Genomic DNA, 15,207 nt, shown 5'->3' on the forward strand with positions numbered 1-15,207 from the left:
ATTGTGTCCCATAGGCTTGGGTGTGTTGTGTATTCATTTTCATTCAATTCGAGAAAGATTTTAATTTTTTATTTCTGTCTTGACTCATTTTTCATTAAGTTGTGAATTGTTTGGTTTCCATGAATTTCTATACTGTTGTTTTTAATCCATGATCATCAGAAAGATTGCAGGGTACTTCAGATTTCTTACATATGTTAAGATTTGCATTGTGCCTAGGTATATGATCAATTTGGAGAAAGTTTCGTGGGCTGCTCAGAAGGAGGTGTTTGGGTAAAATATTATGTAAATATCTGCTCAGCCTCTTTGATTTATGATGTTAACTAAATGTCTCTGTTTAGTTTTTAACTGAAGGACTTGTATGTTGTTGACAGTGGAATATTTAAGTCATCCACTATCCTAGGTGAAGATCAGTATGTGATTTTAGCTTTAGTAGCATTTCTTTTATGAACTTGGATGCCCGTGTGTTTAATGACTTAATGTTTAGAATTGCAGCATCTTGATGGATTTTTTTTCCCTTTGGTAAGTATGTAGTGTCCTCCCCTATCTCTTCTCATTAGTTTTGAAGTTTTATTTTGTCAGATATGAAAATGGCTATATCTGCTTAGTTCTTGTGTCCATTTGCTTAAAATATCCTTTTCCATCCTTTTACCCTGAGGTGATGTCATTCCTACATGTTACAGTGTGTTTCTTGGATGCAACAGAAAGCTGAATTCTGCTTTCTAAACCAGTCTGTTAGTTTGTCTTTTTGTTGGGGAATCGAGAGCATTATTAATGTTGAAAGTTATCAATGAGCTGTGTTTATTGATTTTCTGTCATTTTGTTGTGGAATGGGTTTTCCCTCTCTTTTGATTTACTGGCTTTGATTTACTTAACCTTTATATTTTTTTGGATGTGTTTAGCCTCTTCAGACTGGAGTTTTCCTTCTAGTGCTGTCCATAGAGCTAAATTTTAAGATAAACATTGCTTAGCTTGGGATTTAGCATTTTTTTTCCTCCATTTGTGATGGATAATCTACCCTAGCATCTGTGGCCTCTTAAGTTTGTGGTACATTGTGGTACATTTGTCCAGGCCCTCCTGGCTTTTAGAGTCTCCATTGAGAAGTCATATGTTATTCTAAAGGGACTTCCTTTTTATGTTACTTGGTCTTTTTCCTTTTCAACTTTTAAAGTTCTTTCTTTGTTCTACACATGTACTGTTTTGATTATTATGTGTTATGGGGAGTTTCTTTTCTGGTCCTGTATGTTTGGTGTTCTGTGTGCATCATATAACTTGGTAATACATCTCCTTCCTTAGGATATTTATTGAACACATGTTTTTTTCTAAATAAAGATATCTATAAAGATAATCAAAATTTTCATTAATTTTGGGGAAATTTTCCTCTATGGTTTTCTTGAAAATATTTTCTGTGCCTTTGACTTCTCTTCCTATCATCTGAGGATCTGGTCTTTTCATAGTGTCCTAGATTGCCCTTGTGTTTTATGCCTGTTTTGTGGTTTTTTGTGGGGTTTGTTGTTGTTGTTATTTATTTGTTTTGTTTTTGATTTAACATTTTCCTTGACTGAAACATCTGTTTCTTCTGCCTGCTTTTCAACACCTACAGTTCTCTTTTCCTGTACTCTACTGGTGAAGCATCTTTCCCAATTTTTCATTTCAGTTTTCTCTCAGTTGGGGTTTTCTTTATTGATTCTATTTCTTTGTGAAGTTTTTTTATGTCATGAATAGTTTTCATTATTTTGTTCCACTGTTTCTCTTTTCACAAACTTTACTATGCTATTTGTTCATTTTTTTTCTGTAATGTCCCTGACATAGTCCTAATTGCTGTTTTGAACTCCTTGTCTTATGCTTCAGCCATATTACCTTCCTCATGGCCTAGTTAGTAGGGTTAATGGTTCCTAGTGGAAGCATATTGTTTGGGCTGTTAGCACTCCTGGTTTTTGTGCTATTTTCTAGGCATCTGGAGTTCTGATAACTAACGTGATTCTAGCTGTTGATATATGATCTTATCTTGAGGTAGGAGAGCTGCAAGCTGGTTATTACAGAGCTGAGGGAGAGAATGCAGGTCATAGTGGAGGACAGGAAGGATAATGTGAATTGCTGGCCTTGGTCCCAGCTTGGTATGGCCACTCCCCAGTTCTAGGTAGAAGATGTGTCTTGTTATCTGAGGCTTCTGACATAATGCAGTACGAATGGGCTAGAAGGTCCACTGGAAGGAGAAAGCTGGGACTACACCAAGGATAGGTGCAATTCTCAAGGAATACATGTTTTTAATTGATAAAAATGATAGATTCTATATGTTAATTTTTGGACCATGCAGCTTTATTAACTTTGCCAATTCTGCAAATCTTTGGTAGACTCAGCTCTTTATATGGATCATATCATTGGCAAACAAAGACAATCTCACTTCTCTTCATATACATGTGCCTTTTACCTTTTTCCCTTCATAATTGCTGTATTGAAAAGGAGTAAATAAATATCCCTGTGTTCAGATATTAGAAGAACCACTTCCGGTTTTCCTCATTTTAGTATGTCATTGGCTTTAGGTTTGTTGTATGTAGAAGTTGCTGATTCTTCCATACTTGATCTGTTTGGGATATTTATTGAATACATGCCTTTTGTATATAAAGATGTCTATAAAGATAATCAAAGTTTTCATTAATGTTGTTAGGTCTTTTAATTTTCATACTGAACCGTTACTGAATCCCAGCAGTAAATCTTACTTATTATGCTGTATAAATTCTTGACTGTGTAGTTAGAATTGATTTGCAAGTATTTTGTTAGGGATTTTAATATTCTTGTTCATCAATTATACTAGTTGTATCCTTGTCTAGTTTTAGTGTCAGAGTAATGCTTATACAATGAAATCTAACTTTAATTGGAATATAGTGTCCAAGTCACCTTGAAATAGAAGATATCAAGTTGCTGTCCTGTGAGAAATTGTATGGTGTGTGTGTAAGAAAGGGAGGAACACATTTGGTCACAGAGTGTTGATGAAAGTAAGGAGAAGGGGAATGGTGGTTTTATAACGTTATCCCCTGCCCTTTACACTAGGATTTTGATTGGGTCAATGAAGAAAGTGGCCATGGTTTGAGCAACTCAGGATGAGAAGATGAAGAAGGGAAGTGTCAATGTGTAGTAATGTCCTTTAATCATCATATGATTTCTATGATGAAAATAGTGGTAGCTACATTGTAAGGGAGAGGATAAAAACTAACAAAGGCCTGGAGCTTGATTATTTCTCATAGAAAGTTCAGCTTGTCATCAAGATGCTACCTGCCAAAAGTGAGTTGACTCAAAAAACCGTTCATTACCCCAAGGGAGATAAGTGTTTATTATGGATCCAGATAAGAGTGATGATGTCATGGGAACACAGATTTAGGCTGCTCCAGATTACAGGTTCCAGTTTAGTGATGGTTTCTTATTATCAGAACACAGGAAATCATAAGTCAAGACACTTTTCAAATACATCCTGTAAATGAGGTACAGCAAAACAGGAAGTCCCTGCTATTGGCCTCAAGTATTCTCTGTGGACATTCTTAGTCTTTTGACTAGTTTCTGCCTGATAGTTTTTATCTGATAGTTTATTAGGTCACATAGGAGGGCGAACAATGATTAAGAAGAGTAAAATTGGTTCAAGATAAGTTGTAATTAAACTCTGGACCTGCAACTGTTACTGGTAAATCAGGGTTTCTTTTTCTATTCTATTGGAAATTTGAGGAGTCCTTGAGGTTGTTAGTCTTGATTTTAAAAAAAGAATTTAAGTGTAATTTAAAAACAAACTCAGAAAAGCTCAAGGACAGTTTAATTAATTAAAAGAAAATACACACGCACACGTGCCCCCATCGGGCTAGAGAGATGGCTCAGTAGTTAAGAGCTCTTATTGCTCATACAAAGGACCCAAGTTCAGGCCTCATCACATATACTCGGAGACTTACTGCCCTTAAGTCCTGCCCTCTGCAGGCACCACCCACATGGCATCATTGTGCGTACAGAGGTATATGTATACACACACAAATAAATAAACAATAAGGTAAGTTTTTTCAAGGAAATGCTAATCCATTTGCCATCTGTAAATCTTGGTGACTGCTCAGGAAGAAGGTAGAGAAGAAGAGAGAAAAGTATGTAATATGTGAGTAGCTCAATGAAGTAGAGGAAGGCTTCAAAGAAAGAGTGGGAGAGGAGAGAAAGACCAGCATCTGAAAGAACGAGACAGAAGAAAGGAAAGGAAAAGTTACACCTCAGAAAGGAGAGCAGACTTAATAGACCTTGATGTGGTTCTGTAGCAGCTGCACAAAGTCGGGGTTCTGGGAAAGAGACGTATTGTCACTGAAGGGATAAATATACCTCCCAGCTCTTCAACATGACTAAAAGAGTATCAGGCCTGAATGCTTCCTTGACTAGGTAATGAGGGGAGGAGTGAATTAAAACTAAGACCAGACACCTCTTAAATTTTAGGTCTTACATGGTCATCAAATAACAGGCACATATCAAACCAAGAGAAAACAAAAATAGGGTAAGGAAAAAAAAACTGGAAGAAAAACTTACCCTTATGTAAACATCATCATAAAATCACAAAAGGTCACAGAATTTTATTGGAGACGAACAGCAGACGCAGACATTAAAAGGTTATTTGTGTGCCTTATAAAACTTAATATACAACACCTAGGGCACAATTAAGGTTGTAAGTCATTATAGCACATGACTATTTTGGATCATGGAGCATATATATATACAACATAATTTTATTCCAGTAGGAATCTGGAAAACTAAATTCCCATAACATCAAATAAATAATAAACTTTTTGAAAAAGTATTTAGCTAACTTAGGATGATGGAAGGATGCAGACTGTCAAACAATCAGGTTTATGGTACTGTTGCTTTACTGGATAAAATTGACTCCAAAAGAATTGGCAGGTATCCAAATTGGCAAGAACATATTGCCCAGAAATAGTGCTTACACAGAAGGGATGTTGGCTTCAGGTCAGGGCTTCACATAGAAGGGAGTCACAAAATGGAAATAGACTTGCCAGGATACATTCGAAGGGCAGAACATACCATCCCAACATCAGAATAGAGTCCCACCTAGTCGGATAACACCCCTACCAGCCATGAGAGCTCAAGGAAAACTGAAATGGAGAGTTGCAGCCCTCAGACCCCACAATAGTATGGTCCTAGTAATGCCAGCCAGCCAATCCATAATGGAAAAACAAGCCAAACTTTACAAATGTACAGACTCAGGAACAACGACAGCGGTTTAGACCTGTGGTTCCACAAATGAACCCAAAAATTAGTGTAAAATAAATGGCAAAGACTTTTGGCCATGCCAGTATTGAAAAGGATTACAAGAAACCTCAACTGACTATAACACAGATGAAAACACTAACAAGAGCATAAACATAGAAGGCAAAATATGTGAAGTTAGTTAGGACAGTATTGCTACAAGCATATTTCTACCCATGACTTTTACAAAGAGAGAACAGGACACACTGGTAATTCTCAAGGGAAGGGAAGAACGGACAGTAAAATACTCCCCTTGAGCTATTATCTAGTTAAAGGGCAGAAGGCACCCCTAGAATATATAAGTAGAAAATGGTTAGAAAGCACTTGCCAGTCTTCCAAGAAGACACAAGTTCCCAGCACTCATGATGAATAACTTAAAGCTGCCTATAACTCCTGCTCCAGGAGGTCTGACAGTTTTCTGGCTTGCACAGGTATCTGCACATACATACTGAAATACAAATAAGTCTTTAAAAATTAAGTGAAAGGTAGGTAGAAACCAGAAAGTCATGTAGTATGAGATATGAGGGACATAAAACTCCTCTGGAAAAGTGTAAGTTCACTTTCCCATACATACACACACACGCCAGGACACTTCTAACTTCATTATGTTGACAGACTACAGAACCAGTGCAAAACCAATGCTCATAAAAAAATATGAAGTAACAGTGTTTGGCATTTATACAGGACCAGGCTTTGCTGTTGCTAAAGCTCAGCAGCAGCTGTCACAGTTAGTGTGCTAATGCTGTGGGATGCTGCTGCAGTACCCGGATAAAGGGACGTGTGCAGGAATTTCCACTTACCATAATACGTGATGTGGATTTCTCTGTGATAACTTGGTAGAGAGTGATGTTAATTATCAGAGAGGAGATAAAGTTGATCTTATAAGCTGGATGATTAATAAAAGCTTTTATATGATGACAGATTTTGTTTTCTCTGTCAACTGTCTAATCCAGATAATGAATCTTCATGTAAAAGTAGGTGTCAGGAACTACTGGATTATTATTGAAGTCTTACTGACTCTTAGTAGTAATGTAGCTTAAAATTTAAAATCATCTGTTTTCAAAATGTTAGGAGTAATAAGTTGTTAAGACGAAGTAAGGACTCTTAGTTCTAATAATTCCATCTCCTACTGAAAAACATGCACTTACAGAGGCTAGTTTGCTCAAAAATAATAAGTAAAGGCCTTTCTTTTTCTGAAGTACAGTCTTTTAAAATCATATCTTATCTTTCATAGAGTGAGGGGAGGTTAGTAGTTATCTTTGCAGTGTTCCGTGTAAGCTGCGGGTGTAGGTGCTGGGAACTGAACTTGGGTCCTCTGGAAGGACAAGAAGTATCCCTGTCTGCTGAGCCATTTCTCCAGTCCCTTGAGTTCTTTAGACATGATCACCCTTTGTGTCCCAGCTTGGCCCCCATCCTGAGAACCTTCTGCTTCCCAAGCACCTTGTCATTTCTGAATTCAACACCAATTCTGTCAAATCCTGAGACATCTTTTTTTTTTTCTTTTCTCTTTTCTTGATATAGGGGGCAAAGAAGATAAAATACTGGTCTGTTTCTATCATCATCAATAGTGTATGTGATTTACTTTATTATTACTTGGTTAAAGGCTATTATAGAATAGGTGGTACTGATCACAACTATTCAAACCTTAACACTTGTGAAAGTAACTTATTTACAGAGTAGCTTTATATCAGGAGTAGTAGTACATGGTTCTGTAAGAACCATGTTAAAGTAGTCATCATTTAACTTATTGACTTGGGCTTGGAATCTGAGAGCAAAGGACATGGAAATATGTCCCCAGAACATCTGTACTCAGATCTGTGCCCCATTGGTTCTTTGTATACCGAAGAGCTGTTACTAACATGCCGTTTATAGTTTTGAAAGTGCTTGTTAATGTTACCCTCTGAGATGTCTGCCACGCACACTGCTTATGGTTATGTGTTTTGTGAAATGTTAAAATTCCGCTGTCTTAAAACTATATACCTTACCATTTTTCCTGCAGGTTAAGTACCAGTTTGTCTGTCCTTTTATTTCTAATGGACAATAGTTAACTTTTAAGTAGTTTGACTTAAAATGGAAGTCTGTATATAATAGAATTTTTTTTTTCTAAATCTAGTCTCTGTGGAGCTGAAATCCATCACTGTCCTTCAAAATGCAATGGAATGTACCACGGACTATGTCTCGGCTGTTACTCAGGACATTCTTGGAAGCACAGAAAGCCAGGCTGTTTGACCACCATCGGAGCATAAAAGGACCGTTACTTGTGCATAGAGGTGAATACAGAGTGGCTTGGACACCGCACCTTCGAAAGCAGTGGCTTCATTTATCTGCTGTTCAGTGCCTTGCAAAGCAAAGGAATCTGTTAGATGCTCAGCCACCCCAGCGGGGGGCCCTTCCCCAGGGACGATGGGAGCAGGATATTTTATCCAAGAGGGTTTTATCTTCCAGTTCCACAAGCCAGGAAACTCCGTCAGAAAAAAAGGAAGAACCAGATCCTTTACAAGACAAATCTATTAATCTGTATCAACGATTTAAGAAAACATTTAGGCAGTATGGAAAAGTTTTAATTCCTGTGCATCTAATAACGTCCGGGATTTGGTTTGGGACATTTTACTATGCATCTATAAAGTAAGTCTTTGCGTAGTCGACTGTCTCCCACGTTTTATCACAATGTTACTCTTCTTGTTTATATTGATAGCTTTATTTAAATAGCCTTATTTTATTACCTGTACTTATTTATGTATGTAGGCAAGCATGTGGAAGTCAAAGGACAACTCCTTCTGCCTTGTGTGACCAGAATTGAACTCATGTCAAACTTGCAGGCAAGCACCTTTACCCACTGAACTATCTCACTGGCCTTTACATTTTTAAGATTTATTTTGTTTCTAATGTGTGTGTGAATGCAGATGCCCACAGAGGCCAGAGGCATCAGATCCCCCTAGAGAATGTGTTATGTGTGGTTGTAAGCTGCCCTATATAGATGCTGGCAACCAAACTCTGGTCCTGTGCAAGAACAGCATACACTCTTAACCACTGATCTGTCTCTCCGTATCCCTCTCCTCCCCGTGCCTTGATTGATAGAGGAAAGCTACTCTTTATAGCTGTCTTCACATTGTATTGAGGATACCTGACATTTATTTATGGGTACAGTTTGTAACTGCCATCTCATTTACTCTTCCACCAAACAAATACAGTAAGTAGTGCCATTCTTCCTGCCTCTGAGTGTGGGAGTGGTTTGGGCAAGGGGAGAAAAACTAATCCGGCTGGTAATCCACACTGAGGCTGAGTAGGCTTGCCTGGTCTTTGGGCCGTCTCCTGTCCCGTTGCTGACAGTGTGGCATGCTTAGGACTCAGAAGTAAGGTCATCGTGTTATTACATCTGTTGTCGGATAGATGAGTGAATGGATAGGGCCATGCACATGGAGTTCAGAAGATAACGTGCAGGAGTCACTAATCCTCTTCCAACGTGTGGGTCCTAAGAATGAACTCAGGTGTCCAGGCTTAGCAGTAAGCACCTTTACCCATTGAGCAGTCCTGCCAGCCCCATGTGTTCTGTACTTATATTTCTGTGCTGTCTCTACATCTGAAAAGATACTCTTTGCTTGGTGTGTGTTATTGGTGGATATCTTTTGCCAAAGTCTAGCTAACATGAAGTCCTCACAGGCTGAGGCTGACTATTCTCTTGGATTCATGGCATGGTAAGGCATTTTGTTCCAATCAGAGCTAGCCCACCCTCAGGGTGTTCAATATAAAGTTTCTAAATGCATTTTTTTGTGTCAGTTCCTGCCTTTAAGGTAAGTTGTGTTCATTACCCTGCTGGAGAGCAGGGAAACCTGCAGTTCTGCCCTCATGGGCCACATGCCAGAGGGGTGGCCTAGGCACGAGAAACCACTTGTTGACTCTTCTAATCAGTACAAAGTCCACTGATGTTAATGTCTGCTTGTGTTTAATGGCTTGGTGTTAAGGCATTAACGAGATATAACGGTTGTGAATATGGCGTTCACCCCATGGCAGGAAAGCTGGTGAGCCATCTGAACATAAAATAGGTACTGGGGTTGTTAGGGTCAAAGTCTGTGCCTAGGCTTCGGCCCTTTAGTACACCAAAGACAGCTGATGAGAGAAGCAGAGAGCACTGGTTGATTCAGTATGACCGTCATGTAGAAGAGGAACAGAGAGGTCTAGTCACCACCAACACACAGAGAGACCTGGTCCATCTCTGTGGCACTGATATGAGGTTTAGGTTTAAAAGATAAAAGGAAAGCGTAACTAAGCAATCCTGGTCACAGTGTGGGCTCAGCATTAACCACCGTTGTGCCAGCATCTGCCCCTTGGCTGGCCTCAGAGTGCTAGCATTTTCCTGTAGCCAATGCATAGGGCAGTTCCAGTCCTGGGGTCACTGTCTCACCAGACTGGTAGCTGAACTTGGGAGCACAGTTACCTTCTTTAGAGTGTCTTCCTCCTGCAGGGATGGCTACAGCCCGTCTCAAGATGGAGGGGAGGATGTGCTATTCCTGGGGAGCAGAGGGTTTGGACATTGTTTACTGCAGCTGTAGAAGAGTGGGTTTTCTTTATGCAGTTGATGCTGTTCTGTGTGTTTCTTTGCATTATACCGTTTGATAAAGACATTTTCTATACATGTTTAATATTTGTAGAGGTTTTCACAACTGCACTATTTCTTGACAGAAGGTATTTGGTTCCTAAGGCCATGCTATCTGATATGTGGTGTTTTTGTTTGCACTTGGGGATTCTTGTCATTCAGTAGTGTTAAGATTATGTCTTCTTCCAGTTTCTGGTTTTCCTACTACAGACAAGCTATCTAGAGTTGTAGTCAGGAGAGAGTAGGATAAAGGGATAACAAAATGAGGAAACTACAACTACAGAAGCCAGGGGCTTTCTCTGCTCTTCCTCTGAGAATGTCGTCATTTGTTGTAATTGTTCCTTACCTTCCTTTTAATCTGATAGCAAGCATAGAGGCATAGTTTTAGAGTATGTTAAACTCACAGAATCACACTCTTTGCATAATATCGTACAAAAGATATTGATGAAAGGTAAAATTTAAGGTCCTGAAAGATGAACTAGAGTATTCTAAGGAAAATGGTGTTTGGGTGAGGAAATGAAGCTCAGGTAAACAATTCTGACCCTGCTCTCTTAGTCAACTTAAAGCCACTGCTTTAACTCTGACACACGTGCTGGGGCTCTAAGTAGACTAATTGCCACAGGAGGGAGAGGCAGCAGAGGTCCCTGAGCACGCACAGGGCATGACGGGCGGACGCCATGCAGAGCCATCGCTGGGCTTTGGTGTGGTGTTGGTAGTGGTAGTTCGTTTGTTGAGGTATGTAGCCCAGGCTGACCTCCCATCCTGAGCCCTCAACCTTAGCCTCCTGAGCAAATAAAATTTAATGTATATTATCCAAATTTGTAGTTTGTTTTTAAATAATCTTCTGAAATACTCTCCTTAAAGGTTTGCTTAATAACTTAATTTGTGTTTTGCAGAGGAGTGAATCTCATCCCTTTCCTAGAGTTCCTTGGGTTACCTGACAGTGTAGTAGACATCCTGAAAAACTCCCAAAGTGGGAATGCACTGACGGCCTACGCCATGTTCAAGGTAGGTTCCTCCAGTGCCTCACGGACTGCACAGTCCCTGGAAAACTCACTTAGCCCTAACTTGTTTCTCTCTTTTTAATTGTTTAAATATCCTACTTTCACCTTTTGTACTTCTAATGAACAGCAAGCACAAGAATAAAACTGTGGCTTTAGAAGAAGCACCTTGAAAACAGGTAAGTAAGTCATCGTTTGCCAGGATTGGGAGGCCTCCGCCCGACTTGTTATTCTATTGTTGTGATAGTTCATCCTCTCGTCGTAAGCGGGTTCCGGAGGCTTCCTTCTGCCTGCCTGTGTGCCTCGCACTGGGCTCGGTTCCCAGGCGCGCCCGCTTTACACAGCTTCTGAAGATGTAGACGGACACTGCTGTGATCATACAGAGTTTTTACACCTGAATGTTTTTATCTTGGAAGGGAAATCTCACTGTAAATCATAGAACTTAGCTATATTAATCTCATTTTATTTGAAAATATAAGATTCTATGATACCTATTTCTAAATAAACATTTGGGAAAGTTCATGTTACAAAAAAGTACATGGACTTAACAATATTATTCAGATATGATTTTTTTTTCTATCTTCTTTACTAGAATCATCTAAATCTCAGGCAGTTTTTCTCATATTAAAGTTTATTAACTTTATAGTGTTTTATAGCTACAGTAGATGAAATTTAACCATAATATACCGAGGTATCTGAGGGTGGTTTCACTCACTTTTCTGGCTGTCCTTGCCCATGTGGTCTCCGTGTTGTCTGTTCCGTGCGCTTTCTCTCAGTGCTTGTGAACTTGCAGGTGTGTGGCCCGTGTCTGTGGCTTTGCTCGCCTTGGCCTACTTTTGGGTACGTCAGCGCTCAGCTCGTGTGGAGACAACTGTGGATCTCTCCCCCGTGTCGTGTCCCTTTGTGGGATGAGAAATGAGTGTGGCCCCATGCTTTCTACAACCCCCAGCACCTTGAGTAGAACAGCAGAATGTCTTTTCTTCCTTACACTCCACGAGTACTGGGCAGCTCACCCGTCAGAGCGCCCTCCGGTGCCCGTTACCGTGCGGCACCCATAGTTACTCAGATGGATCCAGCTCTGCTGGGGACCAGGAGCAATTCACTGAGTGCAGAAAACATTGTGGGCCAGGTACTCTGTAGCCTGCCTTTCCGTTCTAGTACTTGGGAAACAGGAAACAGTACTCTGAGTTCAAGACAGCCTGGTCTACATGATGAGTTCCGAGACAATCAAACCCTTTCTCATAAAAAGAAAAGACAGGAAGGGAAGAAAATAAAACACTGCCAAGAACCCCCCACATAAAGCATGTATCCTAGGGAGTAAGAGTGGACATGGACAAATGGAGGGGTTACACACACACAGTATATTTCAGTTATACTAAATGATAAGAGAGAATAAAGTTAAGAGTGCTTGATGCTCTTGTAGAAGAGCAGCAGCTCAATTCCCAGCATTCAGTTGTTGGCTCACAACCATTTGTAACTTTGGTTCTGGATGGTCCAATGCCATTCTTTGACCTATCGACACCAGGCTCACAGGCAGTGCACATACATATGTGTAGGTAAAAGACTCATGCACATAAAATAAATATTTTGAATTTTTTTAAAGAAACACCATATAAAGAGGTGTTTGGTGTGTGGTTTTTGTTTTGTTTTGTTTTGTTTTGTTTTTGTCTATCCTGTCTGGGAGGTGCGTTAAACAGTTAGCAAACTGATCTGGTAACTCGGTGGGGGTGCAGCTGGGGAGGCTGTGTTCCCAGCAGAGTAAACCTTGAGGGCAGCTGGATGCTGGAGCTGGCTGTGGCTGGCATGAGCAGGAAGCAGAGTCTTGCCAGATCAGCCTGTGAGCTACAGGGCTTGAAAAGCTGTAGTGAGAACCTTTCACGTCAGGGCCCAGTAAAAACAGGAGCCTCTGAGAAGGCCGTTTGTCTCATAGCCTAGGTCTTCACACGTCAGCACCGAGTGCTGTCAGGAGAGGCAGAGGAGAAGATAGTGGGTTTGTTTTCAGGAAATGATGTGCAGTCTTCATGATATGCATGCAAGTTATATTAAAGAAACACGTTAAGAGCTATTCATTTTGGCCTAAGCAGCCAGAAGAACAAAGTTCCCATTTCCTGTACTGAGTAAAATTTTGGAAGAGGCAGGCCTGACTGGGACAGCGGAGGTAAGTGAACTTGCACATACCCAGTTTAAAGTGGATTCAGATCCACAGCTACAAGTGAGATGGGTAATAACTATACATTTAGAATTCAGGAACAAGGGTCAATATGGAGATGTACATAAAGAATTCTTTATAGATGACACTGAAAGCATGGCCTGAGCAGGCCAACGTGGAAGTGAGACAGTGGAGAAGAGAGTCTGCAGCTGAACAGCTGGGGTGAAGGGCCGGGGAACCTGCGGAGTCAGCAGGGCAGTGTCCTGGCACCAAGGGCACCATCTTAGAGTGGACCCAGGCTGCTCACTGGGGAGGGTACTTGTGGTTTCACACAGCCATTAAAGAGCAGGCTGGTGGGAATAGAGGAAGAATTGTGAGAGAGATTGAGAGAGCATGGTTGGTGCTTTCCCCATGCTCCGGTGTGCTGTACCTGCTTGAGTTCCCGGTACCATGTGACCACTTGTTCTGCAAAGCTCTTCCAGTGCTTCAAGTCTCTGGATTCTTTGTCCCTTTCTGATCAAAACATAGAAGGCCTGACCTTAGCCTAGGGTGCTGTCAGCTCCAGACCCTGTAGTATGAAATGGGAACATTACATGCAGAGAGAGTTAAAGGAAGATGATTTGAGAGTCGAGCAAGAATAGATCCAGCAAAGAAGTGACTCCTGCTCAGCCTCCTGCCGCTGGGGAACTTCAGCTGCATTTTAGCTCCAGGAACACAGTACATGGCAGCAGTTGTAGGGCACAAAAGCAGGTGCACTGTTACTGTTAGCAGCATCATGCCTTCTCTCCGCCATGTGGGCAAACCTGGCCCGTGCTTATCAGCACTCAGGAAGGGCGTCAGTGCCACTGTCTGATAACAGACATTTTAAAGTGTCTGCAGGAAGAGTATCCCTTCTTATATAGGGTGCTATACTCACCTCAAACAATAGTCTATGCTGATTATTACCAGAAGTTTCCATTTCAGCCTAATTTTATTAGTTCTAGTCAGATGTTGATCCACCTGTTTGCTCTTCTTTCCCCTTAAGATCGCCACGCCTGCCCGCTACACTGTGACCCTGGGAGGAACCTCCTTCACTGTAAAGTATCTGCGAAGTCATGGCTACATGTCGACCCCGCCGCCCGTCAAGGAGTATCTGCAGGGCAGAATGGAAGAGACGAAGGAGCTCATCACAGAGAAAATGGAGGAGACGAAGGATAGACTCACTGAAAAGTTACAGGAAACCAAAGAAAAAGTCTCTTTTAAGAAAAAAGTGGAATAAGGGTGCCTTATTACAGAAAATCCTACACTTTAACCCTCTGTAGACTCTGGGCAAAGACCATGTTTCTGATTTTTTTTTTTTTTTCTCTTTTTTGGTTGCCTGCCTAAATGTATTCATTCTCTGAGGGTTGGGTTAAAGAACAAAGATAGTTGTTTTTTTTTAAAGTTATGTAACAGTAGGGGGGATCAATGTTTTTCAAAATGAAGAAATGAACCCAGCACAAATTTTATATGAGTTGCAGCAATAAGCAGTAGTTAATGTCCTAGAAATCAGAGTGCTTTTTCCGTGTCCTCAGAGTCAAATTTGCTTCATGTTCTCTGACATCTGCAGTAAGTGTGTGCTGGTCAGTCCACTCCTAAAGGAAAAGTCACTAAGTGTACACAGTTCTGTGGGAATGAACTTACACCGTTCAAACTGTGGATAAAGAGACTAGAGCAGTTCCCTACCAGTTACCATGTAGATCTCATTTCAAGAAGCTCATGTAAAGAATCAGTCTTCTATTTATAAATAAGATGTATTGGCTATGTAATGAAATTGCTCTTTTACAGTGATTTTTAACTGAAGCATGTCACCTTCACACTCAGTCTTGACTATGCTTGGTGAATGGTCACATGGACTATCGGTCATTCTTGTAACCTGTCTTCTCCAACTAATCTTTAGAGAAAAGTGAGTTTTACACCCTTTATTATTGCAACCACATACATCAGCAAGTCAGGGTCGCTACTCTTAACTACATCAATCAAGCTTTGAAAGACTACTGCTGATTTTGGTAGGAGCAAATATCTGTAACAGTGTGGAAGAGGTGGACGCTTGTGGGTGATGTTGTAGACAACAGGCGAGCAGAGCATCCGTGTGGTTCATGGTTTCCAAGATCTCTCCTGCTGCTGCCTCAGCCCCTTTGGGATTTCAGCCTTTTATCCCTGGTCAA

General features: G+C 40.7%; 1 protein-coding gene across 1 annotated transcript in view; it reads left to right on the forward strand.

Annotated features, from left to right (window-relative positions):
- The window catches only part of Fam210a (family with sequence similarity 210 member A), a 30,617-nt gene extending 15,809 nt beyond the window's left edge, over positions 1-14,808 (forward strand). Inside the window, exons 2-4 of the mRNA XM_032886250.1 lie at positions 7,391-7,902; positions 10,768-10,879; positions 14,046-14,808. Of these exons, the coding sequence (XP_032742141.1) occupies positions 7,427-7,902; positions 10,768-10,879; positions 14,046-14,279 (822 nt within the window). The 5' untranslated portion in view covers positions 7,391-7,426 and the 3' untranslated portion in view covers positions 14,280-14,808. The remainder of the gene's footprint in view (positions 1-7,390; positions 7,903-10,767; positions 10,880-14,045) is intronic.
- The last annotated feature ends 399 nt before the right edge of the window (positions 14,809-15,207 follow it).

Source organism: Rattus rattus, chromosome 15, assembly GCF_011064425.1.
Source record: "Rattus rattus isolate New Zealand chromosome 15, Rrattus_CSIRO_v1, whole genome shotgun sequence".
Classification (NCBI taxonomy): domain Eukaryota; kingdom Metazoa; phylum Chordata; class Mammalia; order Rodentia; family Muridae; genus Rattus; species Rattus rattus.